The sequence below is a fragment of the Pteropus alecto genome, unplaced genomic scaffold (assembly GCF_000325575.1).
Source record: "Pteropus alecto unplaced genomic scaffold, ASM32557v1 scaffold45, whole genome shotgun sequence".
Classification (NCBI taxonomy): domain Eukaryota; kingdom Metazoa; phylum Chordata; class Mammalia; order Chiroptera; family Pteropodidae; genus Pteropus; species Pteropus alecto.
This window is the reverse complement of record NW_006442491.1, coordinates 39,580,677-39,596,333: the sequence shown is the minus strand read 5'-3', so window position 1 is coordinate 39,596,333 and position 15,657 is coordinate 39,580,677. Positions and strand designations below refer to the sequence as shown.

At 59.9% G+C, this 15,657-nt stretch overlaps 1 protein-coding gene across 1 annotated transcript in view; it reads left to right on the top strand.

Moving 5' to 3' along the window:
- The window catches only part of TAF4 (TATA-box binding protein associated factor 4), a 60,511-nt gene that overhangs the window by 33,801 nt on the left and 11,053 nt on the right, over nucleotides 1-15,657 (top strand). Inside the window, exons 4-14 of the mRNA XM_015597166.1 lie at nucleotides 1,108-1,227; nucleotides 2,001-2,123; nucleotides 2,576-2,665; nucleotides 3,240-3,485; nucleotides 4,844-4,991; nucleotides 5,392-5,506; nucleotides 7,306-7,475; nucleotides 7,720-7,850; nucleotides 8,533-8,658; nucleotides 9,102-9,158; nucleotides 9,594-9,713. Coding sequence (XP_015452652.1) covers nucleotides 1,108-1,227; nucleotides 2,001-2,123; nucleotides 2,576-2,665; nucleotides 3,240-3,485; nucleotides 4,844-4,991; nucleotides 5,392-5,506; nucleotides 7,306-7,475; nucleotides 7,720-7,850; nucleotides 8,533-8,658; nucleotides 9,102-9,158; nucleotides 9,594-9,713 — 1,446 coding nt within the window. The remainder of the gene's footprint in view (nucleotides 1-1,107; nucleotides 1,228-2,000; nucleotides 2,124-2,575; nucleotides 2,666-3,239; nucleotides 3,486-4,843; nucleotides 4,992-5,391; nucleotides 5,507-7,305; nucleotides 7,476-7,719; nucleotides 7,851-8,532; nucleotides 8,659-9,101; nucleotides 9,159-9,593; nucleotides 9,714-15,657) is intronic.

Sequence of the window (15,657 nt, the reverse complement as noted above, 5' to 3'; positions counted from 1 at the left end):
CGCCCCGAGTTGAGAGTCTGGAAGGGGTCCTCTGACAGTGTGGTGAGGCGCACTCAGGCCCGTGTCCGGTTAGTGGAAGACGAGGGCCGTCTCGGCTCCGCGGGTGCAGTTTGAGCTCGTTGGCCGCAGGACAGGTTGTGGGAGCAAATCCCATGTAAGGGGGACTCCTGGACATGCGGGGCCCCCGGACGGCTCCCTGCCGCTCCCCTCGCTGCCCAGACACGGCGGCGTGGTTTCTCCTCCTCGGGTTTTTTCCTTCGTGGCTTTGTTTGCCATTTTCTAGTTACAAGTAGCACGTGCCCAGTGTTACGAGTGGAAGCCCCAGACTGAAGGAAACGCCATCACCGCCTCCAGCTCACAGGCCCCTGATGCTGGGGTCACTAGGGCACCTCCGAGTCTGGAGGGGTCAGTAGAGGTTGCAGCTGCCACGGTTACAGTGTGCCAGCGCCCCTGACAGCAGGGGTCCCCGCCCGTCACACACGGGTTGCACTGCCCCTACCTTGAGAAGTTGTAAAACGGGTTGACGGCAGGGTCTGTCCATTGGAAAAGGACCCGCTGAGAAAAACCAGCAGGTGTGGAGCGGAAGTGTCGGTGGCCGGATGGGGGGCAGGCTGGGCCCCCATGCCTGAGGTCTGGTGGCCATCTGTTCAGCGGGGAGCCCTCTCAGCCCTCCTATCGCTCCGAACCCCCTTCCCTGACGTGTCCGGATGAGAAGGAAGGGAGGGTCTGGGGGCCGAGGGCGTAGGCCCCTCCTCTGTCACCCCGCACCACCCCGCACTGGGGCTGACAGTGTGGGACGTCCCGGCCTCCGTCACCGGGCTCTCTTCAGACCAGCTGTCGTTGCTGATGGGCCAGGTGCGTGTGGCAGGTGGCCTGAGCCGGCCACCACGCGACTTTCAGGGACTAGCGACAGCCAATGTCTTGCCAGCGGTCGGCGTAATCTGTCAGTTTCTGACGCAGGCACGAAGCCCTGTCCCTCAGGTGTACGGGACTGCAGCGCGGGGGTGCGGTCTGTCACGGGTCCCGAGGGTCTGCAGGGGGGGCCCACCGGACGCGGAGGCCGCCTCCCCGTAGCCTCTGTTCACCTCCTGCTTTGGGTTCTTGTAGCCGCAGCTCGTTCTGGGTGGCACCGCCCAGACGACGTCGCTCGGGACAGCGACGGCTGTGCAGACCGGGCCACCTCAGCGATCGGTCCCAGGGGCCACCACCACCTCCACAGCTGCCACGGTGAGTGCCGCCGCCCCGCGCCCCTCGGGCCTGCCACAGGCAGTGGGCCACGTCTGGCCCACGGCGTCACCTGTCTTGCCTCTCAAGGTTCCGGGGCTGGCTGGGGCCCCACGGCCCGTTCGTGCAGCTTAGAGCGCCAGCCGCAGCCCGGACACGCAAGTGCCTCGGGGTGTGCATGGCCCCCCGGCACGGGGTCTGAGAGCAGAGGCCTCAGGGGTGTCAGGAAGGGCCCCCTTCTCCTGCACGGGGCTTTCGGGCCACAGAGGACCTGCGGTGGCAGGCATAGCCGGGGCGCTGGGAGACGCGCGTGGACTGGGCAGAGCTGGGGCACAGCAGCACGGTGGCCCGTCGTGACTTGCCTGCCCGTAGCGTTGCTCTGCGTGCGGCTGTCTGAGTCGGTGGGGTCGCGCTGGACGCTTTTCCCTGCTCCTCTGTGAGCATCGCGTGTCCCCAGCAGCGGCGTCACAGCGTGACCCCCGTTGTGCGTCCGGACAGGCGTCAGGCTATCTTTACGACCACCGGCGTCACCGTGAACACCCCGCGATTCACCTCGTTCACGTTCTGGCTGTTTCCTCCGCTTCTGTCCTGAAGGGGGGACGGCGGGCCGCGGAGCGCACGCTCTGGTCTGCACCCCATCAGCAGGCCGTGGCAGTTACTGCATTTTCTCAAGTTTAGAGGAGAAATGCGCTTCTTGCCTTCACGTCTTAGTTGAAGCACAAGCGGTGACGAAGGTGTGCTTTCTGAGACTTTCCGTCCGTGTCTTTCGAACGCAGGAAACTATGGAGAACGTGAAGAAATGTAAAAACTTCCTGTCTACGTTGATAAAGCTGGCGTCGTCCGGGAAGCAGTCCACGGAGACGGCGGCCAACGTGAAGGAGCTGGTGCAGCACCTGCTGGTGCGTGGCGCGTGCCGCGTTGCCGGGGCCTCCCTGTGCGCGGCCGCCTCCCGGAGCTGTCGCTTGAGTAAAGTGCCCCTGTGCACCCTCCACCTGCAGCCTTGGCGTTGCCAGTGAGGCCGCTGCGAGGCTGGTCCGGCGCCTGAGGAAATGCCGGGGGCGCGGGATACTTGGGGAGTGTTGGGTGGCAGCTGGGTGAAGGGAACAAGAGGGAGCCCAGGCGCAGACGCCACCACCAGCTGGCTCAGGAAGGGCCGGGCGAGCCTCCAGCTGCCCCCGAGCACACCCCTGTCGGCCAGGACATGCAGCACGCTGACTTCCTGACGCCTCCGTCCAGCCCCAGCACGGGCCGGGACACAGCTGACTGTGGGCCACGAGAGCAGGGCGTCGCCGAGCGAAGGGGCGTGTGCACTCCCTCTCACGGGCATCTCAGTGCGTATTTTATTTTTCAGGACGGAAAAATTGAAGCCGAAGACTTCACTAGCAGGTTGTACCGAGAGCTTAATTCTTCACCTCAACCGTACCTCGTGCCTTTCCTGAAGGTGAGTGTGAGGCCCCTTGACCGGCTCGGGCGCCCCCAGGCATCGGAGAGGGGTGTCCGGAGGCAGGAGTGTGGTTTACAGTTGTTGCCGCTGTGTTTGAAAGGTCCAAGCGCCCTGTGAGGAATGTCCCGGTGTCCTCTTCAGAGGCTTTTCTGGGGGTTTTGAGACCCCGGGTGCTGCGGCCATTGCCCGTAAGCACAGGGCAACCCCCCGGTGGCCCGTGGCGTGACAGCTGACGGGGCACTCACCCGGGGAGCACCCAGGGCTTCAGCGGCATCGGCAGCCCCCATCAGACAGTCTCTGATGCTGTGGCGTTCTTAAGGGCATTTTAGAAATGCTGCTTTTTCTACCGAGAATAATCTTGGTGATGCACGTGTGTGTGTGAGTGAGAGAGAGAGACACACACACACACATACACACACGTATTGATACCTGACATCAGAGGCACCTCCTTCAGATCTGAAACCTACGCTCTTTGGCCTGAGAACCTTTCTCGGACGGGCTCCTTCGGGGTTTGGGGGAAGGGAACGCGCAGCCGGGCCGCCCGCCCGACCCCGTGTCTGTTTCTGCCCAGAGGAGCTTGCCCGCCTTGAGACAGCTGACCCCCGACTCGGCAGCCTTCATCCAGCAGAGCCAGCAGCAGCAGCCGCCCGCCTCGCAGGCCACCACCGCGCTCACGGCCGTGGTGCTGAGCAGCTCGGTCCAGCGCACAGCCGGGAAGACGGCGGCCAGTGTGACCAGCGCCCTCCAGCCCCCTGTCATCAGCCTCACGCAGCCCACACAGGTGGGCGCTGGCAAGCAGGGGCGGCCCACGCCGCTGGTATGCAGGCGGGAGCCCGTCGCCCCGGCTCAGGGGGACCCCCTGCAGGCGGGCTGGGGTGTCAGTCTCCACAGTTAAACCAGCGGCCGAGGCCCCGCAACCATGTAGTTCGTTTCTCAGTAAAGTAAGCGTGGTGGCTTTTGTTGGCACGTGTCCAGGGTGTTCGTGGTCAAAACGATCGACATGTTTTTGCAGTGACTGAGTTGGGTGTTGTCTTTGATGAAGGGCAGTGGCCCCATGCAGGGGACAGATGACGTGTGCTTGGTTCTGGACACGCCGGCTGGGCTGGGTGGTTCTCAGATGCCGAAACTGCTGATGGTTCGTGTCCAGTATCCTGGGCCCTGAGGCTGGAGGAAGGACGTGTTTGCTCCGGTAGCAAGATTGGTGCTTTTAAGATAATTTCAAAGAGATTCCGTTCTCATTAAAGACAGCTACAGAAACACGCCATGCAGGCTCCCTCGCGAGCACGTGGCAGGCGGTTGTGGGGTGGGTTTCACGGTGGCGCGTGTGATAGATACCCAGGCAGCGAGCCGAGAGCTCACGGGGCCCCTCGCCTGCTGGCTTACGACCTGTGGGCGTCCCATGACACACCCTCCAGGTTACCTTCGTGGGATTCAGAATCCAGCTGTGGCTGCCTGGCCCCAGAGGTTCCGGGCAAGGCCGTGTGGCCTGCAGCCGCGTGGCTTTGGGCACGCGCTTCGTGTCCCGCACAGGCGTGCTCCGTGCTGCGGCGGGCGGGCGGGAGGCCCGGGCCCCTCTCGGGGCGGTGAGCTGACCGGACGGGCAATGCGGTGAGCTGACCGGACGGGCAAGCGGGAGATGGTGCGCGGAAGTGGCGGCCGAGCGTGTGCTCAGTGGCGGAGGGAAAGGCGGGGTGCGCCGAGCAGTGGGAGCACAGCTGGCAGGGCGGGGCGCAGGCCGCGGCTGGGGGACAGGAGAGAGGCCCTTCTTTGGGGCCAAGTTCAGGGCTGGCGCGTAGGAAATCTAATCCCCGCCGCCTGCTGTGAGAGCCACCTCGCCTCAGAGAGAAAATGTTGGGGAGGGAGAGAGCCTGACCTGCAGCTCCAGGTAGCCACGTCACCCGTCACCTTCACTGACCGGTGGAGGGGGACCTCCCCACGCTGGGGCACTGAGCGCCGCCCCCTCCTCCGGGCATTGCGCTCAGCGTGCTGGTCGTGCGGTGCGTCTGCCCTGAGGAGCTGGCTCTGGCCGTGGCGCCGGACGTGGGTGGCCGCCGTCTGACCCTGCGGTCCTGTTGGGGCCGCCCCGCTCCGGGCCAGGGCAGGGCCACGGCTGGGGACGGAGTGCTGGCAGCTCTCGGCAGCGTGTGCTCACGAGGGCTGTGGGCTCTGCCTCAGGTGATCCAACCGCCACCCAAGCCTGGAGCGCTGATCCGGCCCCCACAGGTGACGTTGACGCAGACACCCATGGTGGCCCTCCGGCAGCCTCACAACCGCATCGTGCTCACCACACCCCAGCAGATCCAGCTGAACCAGCTGCAGCCAGGTAAGGGCCTCGCGGGCGTCTCACGGCCACTCGCCGGACAGCCTTGTGGTCGTGAATCGCGCTGGAGCGTGCGTCGCTGTGGCGGCCGTGTACGTGCGCTCCGGCGTGCGGCCTGCGCGTGGTGGCGGCGGCTCCCGCTTCCGCCAGCGCGGTCTCGATCCTCCCGCACACGTTCCCGCTGCCCGTGTCTGGCAGTCGTCGCTCCGGCACTCGGCTTGCGAGCTGCCGCTGCCCCCCGTACTCGAGTTAGAAACCCCAGCCTCTCTGGGACCCCGCTGTCGCGGGGTGGGGGCACGTCCCTCCCCGGGCCCCTCAGGCACTGCAGCGGCGTGCCTCGGCGGGAGGGGCACGGACGCACGTGCTTGCGTGTCGGTGGCACACGGCGTCTCTTGTCTTGCAGTCCCCGTGGTGAAGCCTGCCGTGCTACCTGGAACCAAAGCGCTGTCTGCTGTCTCGGCCCAAGCAGCTGCCGCACAGAAAAATAAACTCAAGGAGCCCGGGGGAGGTTCGTTTCGGTAAGGAGTGAGCCGCGCGGCTGGTTTCTGAGCGAAGGCGAGAGCGCCAGTCTGCAGACGTGGCACCCTGAGGGCGCTGCGGGCGTGCGTGGGATGCACCCTGCCCCTTCCAGCCCCAGAGTCCTGGGGAGCACTGTCTGGGGGTGTCTTGCGGAGCAGCGGTCTGCGTGTCGTCGTAGTGGAGTCCCGTGTCGGGGACGTGGCCGCGGGGGGGCCATGGTGATAGCTTTCGTTGCGGTGAAGCAGGAGAGAGTGTGTTTTGGGAGACTTCTGCGGGACCCCCTTTCCCGGACACTCCTTCCCCAGCGCCGTTAGGTGGCTGCAGCGGGGCTGGATGTGCGCTGGCGGGGTGGGGCGGGCCGGTGCAGGAGGTGGGGGGCAGCCTCCCTGCGGGTCCGAGGAGCAGGCGAATGGGCTGCAGCCGCCCCCGCTTCCCCCAGGAAGGGGAGGGAGGGCAGGGGGCAGCAGGTACGGAACGGGCCAGGTTGTGTTGGAAGCTCGTGGTTCAGTGGAGACAGGTCGACCTCCTGCAGGTGGAAAGTCCTCGCTCCACCCGCTGAGGGAGCAGGAGCAGACACCCGGTGGCGGCGAGCACACCGGCGCTCAGGTCCCATTTTCCTGCAGTGACCAGGCGCCTGACAAAGGCTCATTCCTGGGCCGGGATCAGAAAGCTCAAGGCACTTAGCACACGTCGTGAGGTGGGAGGCGGTGCTCGGGGCGGGCGGGCGGCCTCCCTGCTGCAGGCCACGTCTGCAGTCAGAGACTGCGCCCACGGCTGAGGCGGAGACCACGAGCCCCTGAAAATGGATACACAGATACAGTTCACGAGGAACGGGATACCCACCCACGTGCCCACGTCCTCACTGACCACGGGAGGGGCGCCCCGACGGCGGGGAAGCCGGGCAGGGACCACCGGCCGACTCGAGTACATGCCGACGAGGGACCAGCCCAGCCCCTGCGGGGGGCGGCCAGCGAGGCCACGTGACTGTGAGGTTCCTGCCGAAGACGCGTCCCATACCTCGGCAGGAGGGACGGTGGCCAGAGGGAGAACCAGGACGTGCGGCAAGACAGCTGGCCTGTGACCTCCCCGTGTCAAGGGCACGAGAGTCAAGGAAAGGCTGCGGAACGTTCCAGGCCGAAGGAGGCTGAAGAGACACGAGACGAGGTGCAGCACGTGATTCTGAGCCGGACCCTCTGCGTGGAAGGCAGTCCGGGGGCAGGCAGCCACGCTGGCGGGCACGGAGCGCGGTGGGGGCTGGTTTCCGAGGTCACCCGGTCCTGTCGGGACGCCCTTGCCGCAGGGAGCTCGCCGAGTGGTCGGGTGTGGGTGTCGGCCGGCAGCTCCCCCAGAGCGAGTCGGGAAGCGCGCCTCGTGCGCCCTCCTGGGGCTGGCGGTGGTTCTGAGCCGCGGGAGCGCGCTGGCCCGCGAGGGTTCTGCGTGGAAAGGCTCGCGAAGCAGCCAGGCGGCGCGGCTGCCCTCGGAACGCGGTGGGGCCCGCGGGGCCCTCACACACGTCCGTCCATCTGTCCGTCCGTGCGCAAAGGCTCACGTTCGGCCTCCGCCCGAGCGCGACTCCCTGTGAAAGCCCAGACTTGGGTTCAGAGAAGACGCTGGGCTTCTGCAGGTGACAGCACAGTGTGGAAGGCGGCCGGCAGGACGCACGCCTGGGGGACCCGAGCTGTGCTTCCCGCAACGTGTCCCCTGCCCCTCCGTTCACCGCCCTGCGTTGGGACCACCTGGGCATGCCCGGCGCTGCAGCCGTTGCTTAGCGAGGGTCGTCTTGTCTTCTGTTCTGAAGGGACGACGATGACATTAACGATGTTGCGTCGATGGCCGGAGTGAACCTGTCGGAAGAAAGCGCGAGAATACTGGCCACGAACTCGGAGCTGGTGGGCACCCTCACGCGGTCCTGTAAGGACGAGACCTTCCTGCTCCCGGCGCCTCTGCAGAGACGGATTCTGGAAATCGGTACGTGCCAGCAGGACTCTGCGTCCCCGCGTGGGCTTGCTGGCACCATGACTGACACTCGGCCTGGCCACCTGCCGCGTGTCCTCCCCCCGTGAAGCCTTGCATGAGCCTGGTGGTGGTGACGCTGGCCCGTGGGCCTGCCTGGCCGCCCTGCGGCTGCGAGGGGCGGTCCCTGGGGGCACGGGAAGCAGCAGTGGCCGGGGGCAGAACCCTGCCCAGACGCTTCGCTCTGCCTGACCCGCAGGTAAGAAGCATGGCATCACGGAGTTACACCCGGACGTGGTGAGCTACGTGTCTCACGCCACGCAGCAGAGGCTGCAGAACCTCGTCGAGAAAATATCGGAAACAGCTCAGCAGAAGAACTTCTCCTATAAGGTACCGCGCTGCTTCCCGAGCGGGGCATCCCGCCGCCAGGCCCCGTCCCGGGCCCACACGTGCTGAGCTCTGCGCTTCCCTGAGCGCATGGTCCTCCCGGGCTGGGGCGGGGCTGGCCTCTTCCGCCTCAGAGGGGACGGGGCCCTGCACCCCTGTCCTGCCTGGGGTTCCCAGCCAAGCCTGCAGACCGGGCCCCGGCCCACCCCCGTGACTCAGATCGTTGCCCGTTTGGTTTTGTGGACGATCAGAGGCACCATAGGCCCGGCCTCCCATGGTGCCTTCTGGATGGCGCCGTCCCTGCTCGGCCATGCGTGCCGTCCAGCAGGGCACCAGGCAGAGGTGGGCCGAGCGCACCACACAGGCGCCACTCACTGGCCCAGGCAACAGCGCCTCCTGAGCAGCAGTTAAAAGGACGGGGCCGTTTTGCTTTAAAAATGATCGTTCTTAAGAAAAGTTCAAAATGGTGCTTGAAAAATTCAAACTCTGAAGTGTATGAAGTACAGCTCCCCGAGCCTCCTCCCCCGCTGGGAACGCACAGAGCACCCCAGATGCGGGACTGGGCTGGACGGGGAGGGGTCGGGGTCTGCGTGGCACCTGTGGGAACTGGCTGCAGGGGGTGGCACACAGACTGTCCAGCGGGGTCTCCGGGTCATGACAAACAGTATTTTCACCATTTCTGTAGGATGACGACAGGTACGAGCAGGCGAGTGACGTCCGGGCTCAACTCAAGTTTTTTGAGCAGCTCGATCAGATCGAAAAACAGAGGAAGGATGAGCAGGAGAGAGAGATCTTGATGCGGGCAGCGAAGGCAAGTGCTTGTGGTGCCCTCGGCCGCGGTGCCCTCCCTTTGCCCGTCCTGGGCGCCCGCGGCGACCTCGGGGCTTCCGGGAGGCCAGAGTGGTGCCCACGGTCGGGCGGGGTTGGGGGACGAGGCCTCGGCACATGGGGCAGGACCTGGACCCCTCGGCACAGTCAGGTACCCTGGTCAGCCAGCCAGCTCCCTGCGGCTGGCAGATGTGTCACAGACCATATCTTAGTTCTCACGTCCGAAGGGGACGGATTTGCTGAAGAAGGAGGTTTTCTTTCCTCCACGACACACAACCTGAATTTTCATCTTCTGGCTTTGAGCGTTTAAAGATGTATCATGTTTTCTGTCATGACTAGATTGTTAGCGTATCATCAAGATAACATTTTAGGTGATAAACATTTTGGTTATAACTTATTTTTATTTTTTACTTCTTTGAAAAATAGTCTCGGTCCAGACAAGAAGATCCAGAACAATTAAGGTTGAAACAGAAGGCAAAGGAGGTAAGGGAGCGTTTCAGTCAGAGGATCTTCAGTGCGCACTCGAAAGCGTGCAGATTCAGCCAGAACCTCCCGAGAGTGGGGAGCGAGGCGGCCATGGCGTTTCTGTGCGCGGCGTCTCTGTGGCTGTTTAAAACGTTCGCAGAGGTGTTTTCTGGTGCCAGCAGTTTGTCCTACTTTAAATTCAGTGGTAGTTTCTCTTCGGGTGCGTTTAGTCTTCATACTTTTAAAATTTTTTCGTAATTTTTGCGTTTTCTAAGATGAGCATTTTATTATTTCCCTGATTGTATAACATGCTTACTGTTAAGAAGAAAGCAAAACGTTAAAGGAATTTTAACGTAGGAAATTTCGGCAAACCCCCGGGGTGTGTTTTTATTGCTTTCGTGGTGAGCGGGACATGCGTGAAATGACGGTCCTTGTTTCCTCTTCAAAACAAAGATGCAGCAGCAAGAGCTGGCACAGATGCGGCAGCGCGATGCCAACCTCACAGCACTGGCCGCCATCGGGCCCAGGAAAAAGAGGAAAGTGGACTCTCCAGGACCGGGATCGGGGACAGAGGTACAGGGCGCTACGGGCACTGAGGGCTGCACGGGACCATGCAGTGGGGCATCTCGAGCGGACCTCCTCGGGGGGCCAGACGCGCGTCGGCACTGGCTTCCTACATTCGCATGTGACTCTAAATTCAGGTAGACTCGTTTGTGTCACGTGAGCCAGAGGGTCTTTGCGTGAGACGGTTCATCGCCATGGTTTAGACTGACTGAGAAGAACACGGGGAGACTGTCAGCAGGGTGACCCTCACGGGTGACCGTTCTTCTGAGCCGTGGACGGGAGGGCAGCGCAGGGGACGGACAGTTCCTGGCATGCAGGAAAGGCGTTGCTCCCGGCTGTGTTTGTCCCGATTTGTTTACTTTCCGACTTGTTTGTTGTTATATCTTTGTATTTACTTATAAACCCAATCTTAAAGTATGTTGTTTTCGCTTGAAACTGTCCGTTTTTAACTAGGTCAGAGGAGGAGCAAAGGTAGCGTTTTCTGCGCGGTCTCCCCGCCCTCCTCGGGGCCCCGTCCCCTCGGCAGGAGCGCCTGCTGCCTCGAAGGAGCGCGAGTCTGTGTCTCGTGGGCAGTCTGCTGGCGGTGGGTTCTGTCCCCTCCGTTTACTGGGGACTGGTGGTATTGTACCCTCAGTTTTGAATATCAACTTCTGGGTTGACCATTTTTCTCCAACTTTTTTTTTTTAATTTAAAATTTAATTTCTCCTATATTCTTGAATAAGCCAGGCAAGTCCAGATGTGTGTCATTTGATTTTCTAGAACGACAAGGCTAAGTGATCCGAGAATTAGCGTCCTTTACATCTTCCTCTGGTCCTTGAGCTGGGCTCCTCCATGCTTCTGAGGAAATTCTCTTCTAATCGTGTCACCGTGTCCTAGATCACAGAAAAAGAAGGCCGGCTTTTGCAAACTCTTATTCTAAGAACTGATAAACCATGTTTCTGCTGCTTGGAGCCGTGGTCCCACTGTCTTCCGGGCTCCAGTGGAAGAGGTTGAAGATTCAATTTGTACCTCTGGTCCCGTGTGGAGTAGGTCTCACGTCTGCCTGTCTTGAGGTCATTGTCAAGTTTTCAGAGGTTTGTCTGTGCTGTATTTAGACCTGGGTCTCCTGACATTTAGCTGCTTGGGGTTTTTCCGTCTCTTGGTCAGTATTTTTCCTCAATTTGGACTATTCTGGCCTTGATTTCCTCAAATTCTTTTCTGTCCAGTCCTACCTTTTTTTACTGGACCTCCTGGTGACACGTCTCGGACCTCTCTTCAGACTGGGCAATTTCTTTTGTTTCATCCTTAGGTGCCCTGACCACGTGGGGTTCTGTCATCTCGTCAGCTGCTAAGCCCCTCCATTGAGGTTTATATTTGTTAGTGTATTTTGTCCGTCTAGGGTTTCCGTTTAGGGCTTTTTTATGGTTTCTCATTCTTTGATAAGATTCTTGTCTGCTCAGTTATTGAGACCATATTTTCCCATTATTCTTTGAAGCTGTTTACAGAAGCTGCTTAATGTCTTTTGTCAAGCCCAGCATTGGGGCCATCTCAGGTTTGGCCTCTGCCGGCTGCCTCTCCTCCGGGGTCTGGGGCACAGTTCCTGTTTCTCTGCGTGCCTAGTGGCGGTGGCTCGGATGACGTGTGGAGACCGTGGACTTTTTCTTTCCCTGCAGAGTGTGATTTGTGTTTCAGCAGGCAGGTCTGCCGCTCAGCTCTGTTTCTCGCGTTGGCGTTAGTGAGGGTCTGGAGCGAGCCCACAGCGTTTCTGAAACCCTCCCACCTAGCGGGACTCAGGGACTAGACGTGCAGACTGCCTTCCCTGGCCAGGCTTCAGGCTTCGTTGGGGGGTCCTGCTCAAGGGGCTGCCCCTTCCAGCTAGGAACAGGCTTTTGGGCGTCTCGGCTGCGTATCGGGAGTGTAAACGCAGTCTCTCCTCTCGGGTGGCAGGACTCCAGTGGGGCCTGTCATTTCTCGCATGTGCGTTGTGCAGTGCTCACGTGGTCTGCTCTCTCCCGACCCGCGCTCAGCCTCGGCTCCGTGGGTAACCGTGCTTACTGCTAACGACTGGCCTGCCTGCCGGTGTCTGCTTAGTCGTTTCGGTTTTCGGAATCTCATTTGCTCCCAGATTCTTTCGGAACGATTCATGGGGACTGTTCCCGAATGCTTGCCGTGCTGGTGACCGCTCGTGCCCCTTCTGCTTAAAGACCAGTTTCGGCAGCCAGAAGATCCTTGGCTCATTTTCTTCCCTTGAGAACCTTAAGTGTGTCGCTGAAGATACTGTTTCTGGGAAGCCTTGCTGTCCAGGTCTGATGCTGGCTGTGCTTCTCTGGTGTATCATGGTTCTTTTTGCTCGAAGAACTTATTTTCTTTTAAAGCCTTTGATTTTACTTGGAGTTCGTTATTCTGGATTGCGGCCTCAGGTGTGTGTTATGTTCTTGAAACACGTTTAAAACATTTTTTTGTTCAGGAATATTTTCCTTAGTTTTTTTTTTTTTTTAATATTGTTTTTCTTTTTGGAGGTTCTGTTATTCATATGTTGTATCTTCTTTACACAATCCTTTAAATCTCTCCTTTAAAAAATCTTTATACTTTTTATTCTTTTCACCTTCTTAGTTTTTTCTTAAGGCGTTATGTTTTTATTTGCTCATGTTTTCTTCAGTCTTCGTTTCTCAAATGAAATTTTCTTTTCTAATTTTCGCTCTTGACTCTCACCTCATTTCCAAGTTTTGCTATTTCTGATTTGTGTTGTTCTTTTATGCCTTTTAACGTCTTCGGCTTGTTTTGAAACAGAACATTACAGTTTTCATCTTTTTGATTGTCCTTTTGGCGTTTTTCGTCACCTGTAGGGATGTTAGTTTGCTCCTCATTCTCTCGTTTCCTGTAGTAACTTGATCTTAATGTTTTTCTGTTGCTCACTTTTACACGCATTTAGCTTTGCTGCGTTTTTACGGAGCCGTGTGGTCTGAGGTGCGTCGCATTCATGGTGACGGAAACGTGCGTGTGGGCGCGGAGCCCGTGGCCCTGCTCTCCTCTGTGTTTTCAGGACCTTTCTCTGTCTCCGTTGTCCTTGTCCCTGTCCCTGTCCTGCTCTCCTTCCCTCCAGAGTCGCTTCTGTGCGAGACCTGTGCTGACGGGGTGCCCTGGCGGGTCTGGGGAGGGTCCCCAACCCTGTGCGTGTGGGCAGAACCACCCCCGGGTGTCGGTGCTCCCCGATGAAGGCCGCTGCTGCTGGGGTTTCAGGCCTGCCGGGGCCTGGTTGCTTTCCTCTGACTTAGCGCACCGTTCAGGCATGTGGCTGCTCGTGGTTCAGCGTCACTGGTTTTCCTGTATCATCTGCTGATTGACTTCGCTACCCTGTGACCCTGTGTTTTACGTGGCCCTTCCCGGAATGTCCTCCCAGAGTCGATGAGCTGTTTCCAGAATTTTGTTAAATTCGAAGTAGTTTTAAACCTACAGAGAAGTTGCAGGAATAGTACAAAGAACTGCATTCGGGTTTTCGGTTCTGAACGTTTTATGCCATTTGCTTCTGCACCACCGCCGCGTGCTCACACTTGTGCACGTGTTCATGTCTGTGCTCACACATGCGAGACCTGGCCTCGGGCTGTCCCATCCCCCCTGTGCTAACGCTGCGAGACATTTACGTGCCTGCTGTGCAGCAGCCCTGCCTCTCAGGACGACAACTCTGGCACATGGCCGCCAGCGAGTCCTCACCCTGGTCCCGTCTCCCCAACTGTCCCGGCCGCATCTTTTTTGCTCTTTGGCCCAGAAAGGTGTGACATTCAGTAAGCACGCCCCTTAGTCTCTTCTGAATCTCCCTCTCTGGCCGTGGTTAGGGGACAGGCCTTGTGTGCTGTGGGTGACTGTCAGCCTGGGCCTGTCCGGTGTGGCCTCCCCGTGGTGGTGCCATGCTCCGTTCACCGCAGAGGCTGCGGCAGTGTTGGCCGACCTTCCCACTGCTGGCGATCTCAGCCTGGGTCGCCTGTTACGTGGGCGTCTGCTGGCGACCGCCCTGTGAAGGCGCTGTTACCCCCTAGTACTTACTAGTGTTTAGCCAGGAGGTGCTCTGGGACGCGAGGTTCCCTCCCTCATCAGACCTGCACCCAGCCCGAGCACCGGTCAGGACTCCCACCTGCACGCCGACTGCCACGGTGGGCGCCAAGCGGACCGTCTGTCGCCACACCTGGACACTTCCTGCCGCTCCTGAAAGAACAGCGTTCCCTCTTCCCGCGTGCGTGCATCAGCGCGTGGATGGGGGAGCCCTGTCGTGTTCGTGGGTCGGAATCAACACTCGTCATTTCTAGACTTGGTCAGTGGGAGCTTCTTCAGGCCGGTTTCTATATCTTTTGAGTGTCGCCCATTCTTTGAGCGTGACATTTTTCGCTGGCCGAGGGTGTCGGGTTGCCCCCTGGGCCGGCCGGCCTCCCTCGGCACGCTGGCTGCTTTCAGGGCGGCGTGGTGTCCAGAGGGCGAGGCCGGGCGCGCATGGGCTGACGGCTGCGGGAGCGCCCCGCTTCCAGGCCCCTGGGCGCTCGGGGTGGAGGCCCGCGTGCGTGGGCGTGCGCGGGCGTGTGCGCCAGCGTGTGTACCTGGCAACGTGCGTGCCGACGTGCCTGAGCATGCGTGGTGGCGTGCGTACCTGGGTACGTGCGTCTGACGTGCCCGTGAGCGTGCGTGCCAGTGTGCGTACCGACGTGCCTGTGAGCGTGCCTACGTGCCTGAGCGTGCGTGGTGGCGTGCGTACCTGGGTACGTGCGTCTGACGTGCCCGTGAGCGTGCGTGCCGGTGTGCGTACCTGTGCGTACCGACGTGCGTGCCGACGTGCTTGCCCAGCCCTGCGTCTGCAGCCGCCCTCCTCATGCGGGCTCAGAGGCGAGGCCAGCCCAGCCCCTCGGCTGCAGGCTGCCGGCGACCCTCTCTCCTTGCTTACGACTCCCTTCTCTCCCTTCTCTCCCTTCTCGGTGCGAACGCATTTCCGTTGCCGCCGTAACTAGGTTCCCCAGCGCTTTGGCCTGTGCAGCCCCTCCCTGTGCCAGGAGGGCAGGGCAGACGGGAAGGGCATGCGGCTTGACTTCCACTCCCCTGTTAAAGCATCCGGAGAGAGCCCTGGAGAGCAGGAAAGGGCGTGTGCTCCCCAAGTGCCGGGGCGGGCCGGGCAGTGTGGGCGGAGCGACAGCTGGGGGACCTGGAGGCACTGGGAGGGGCGTGTACGGAGCCCTTTCTTGCGGCGCCGGTTTTGACTTGTGTGCTACACATGGAGCGATTAACACAAAATCCAGAATTTTAAAGTCTTCTGTATGCGTCTCTTTATCAGGTAATGTTCCACTTCTTTACGTTTTTGCGTTTAGGATTATTTCCTTAGGATATTTTTTCTTTAAAAAAAAACAAACTTCGTTTTGAACTAATTTTAGTCACAAGAAAGTTACGAATTGTAGTTTCTACATCTTCCTCACCTAGCTTTCCATAACGTGTATCACTGGTATGATACTGTTGACTAAAGACTTTATTTAATTTTGTTTTTCAGAATATAATTTTTTTAATCAATGCAATTTATTTTTTAGAGCAGTTTTAGGTTTACAGCAAAATTAAGAGGAAAGTACAGGGATTCATTCCCCTGTGATCCCTGCTCCACACCGAGTCTCCTCCCTGCCACCCTCCCCACGAGATGGTGCGTTTGTTACAACCCACGAACCTGCAGATATGTTGTCATCACCCAGAGTCCTCAGTTCCATCACAGTCCTTCTCGGTGTCGTATAGTTCACAGATTGGCACAAATGTGTGACGACACGTACCCACCGTCATCACGTCACACTGAGTGTGTTCACTGCCTCCACTGTCCATCCGTCCTCCCCCACCAGCTCTGGGACCAGCGATCCTTGTACTGTCCCCATGTCTTGCCTTTCCCAGTGTCACGTAGCTGAAATCGCACCGTGTGTGGCTTCAGATCGGCTTCTCTCCCCTAGTGACGTGCACTTAT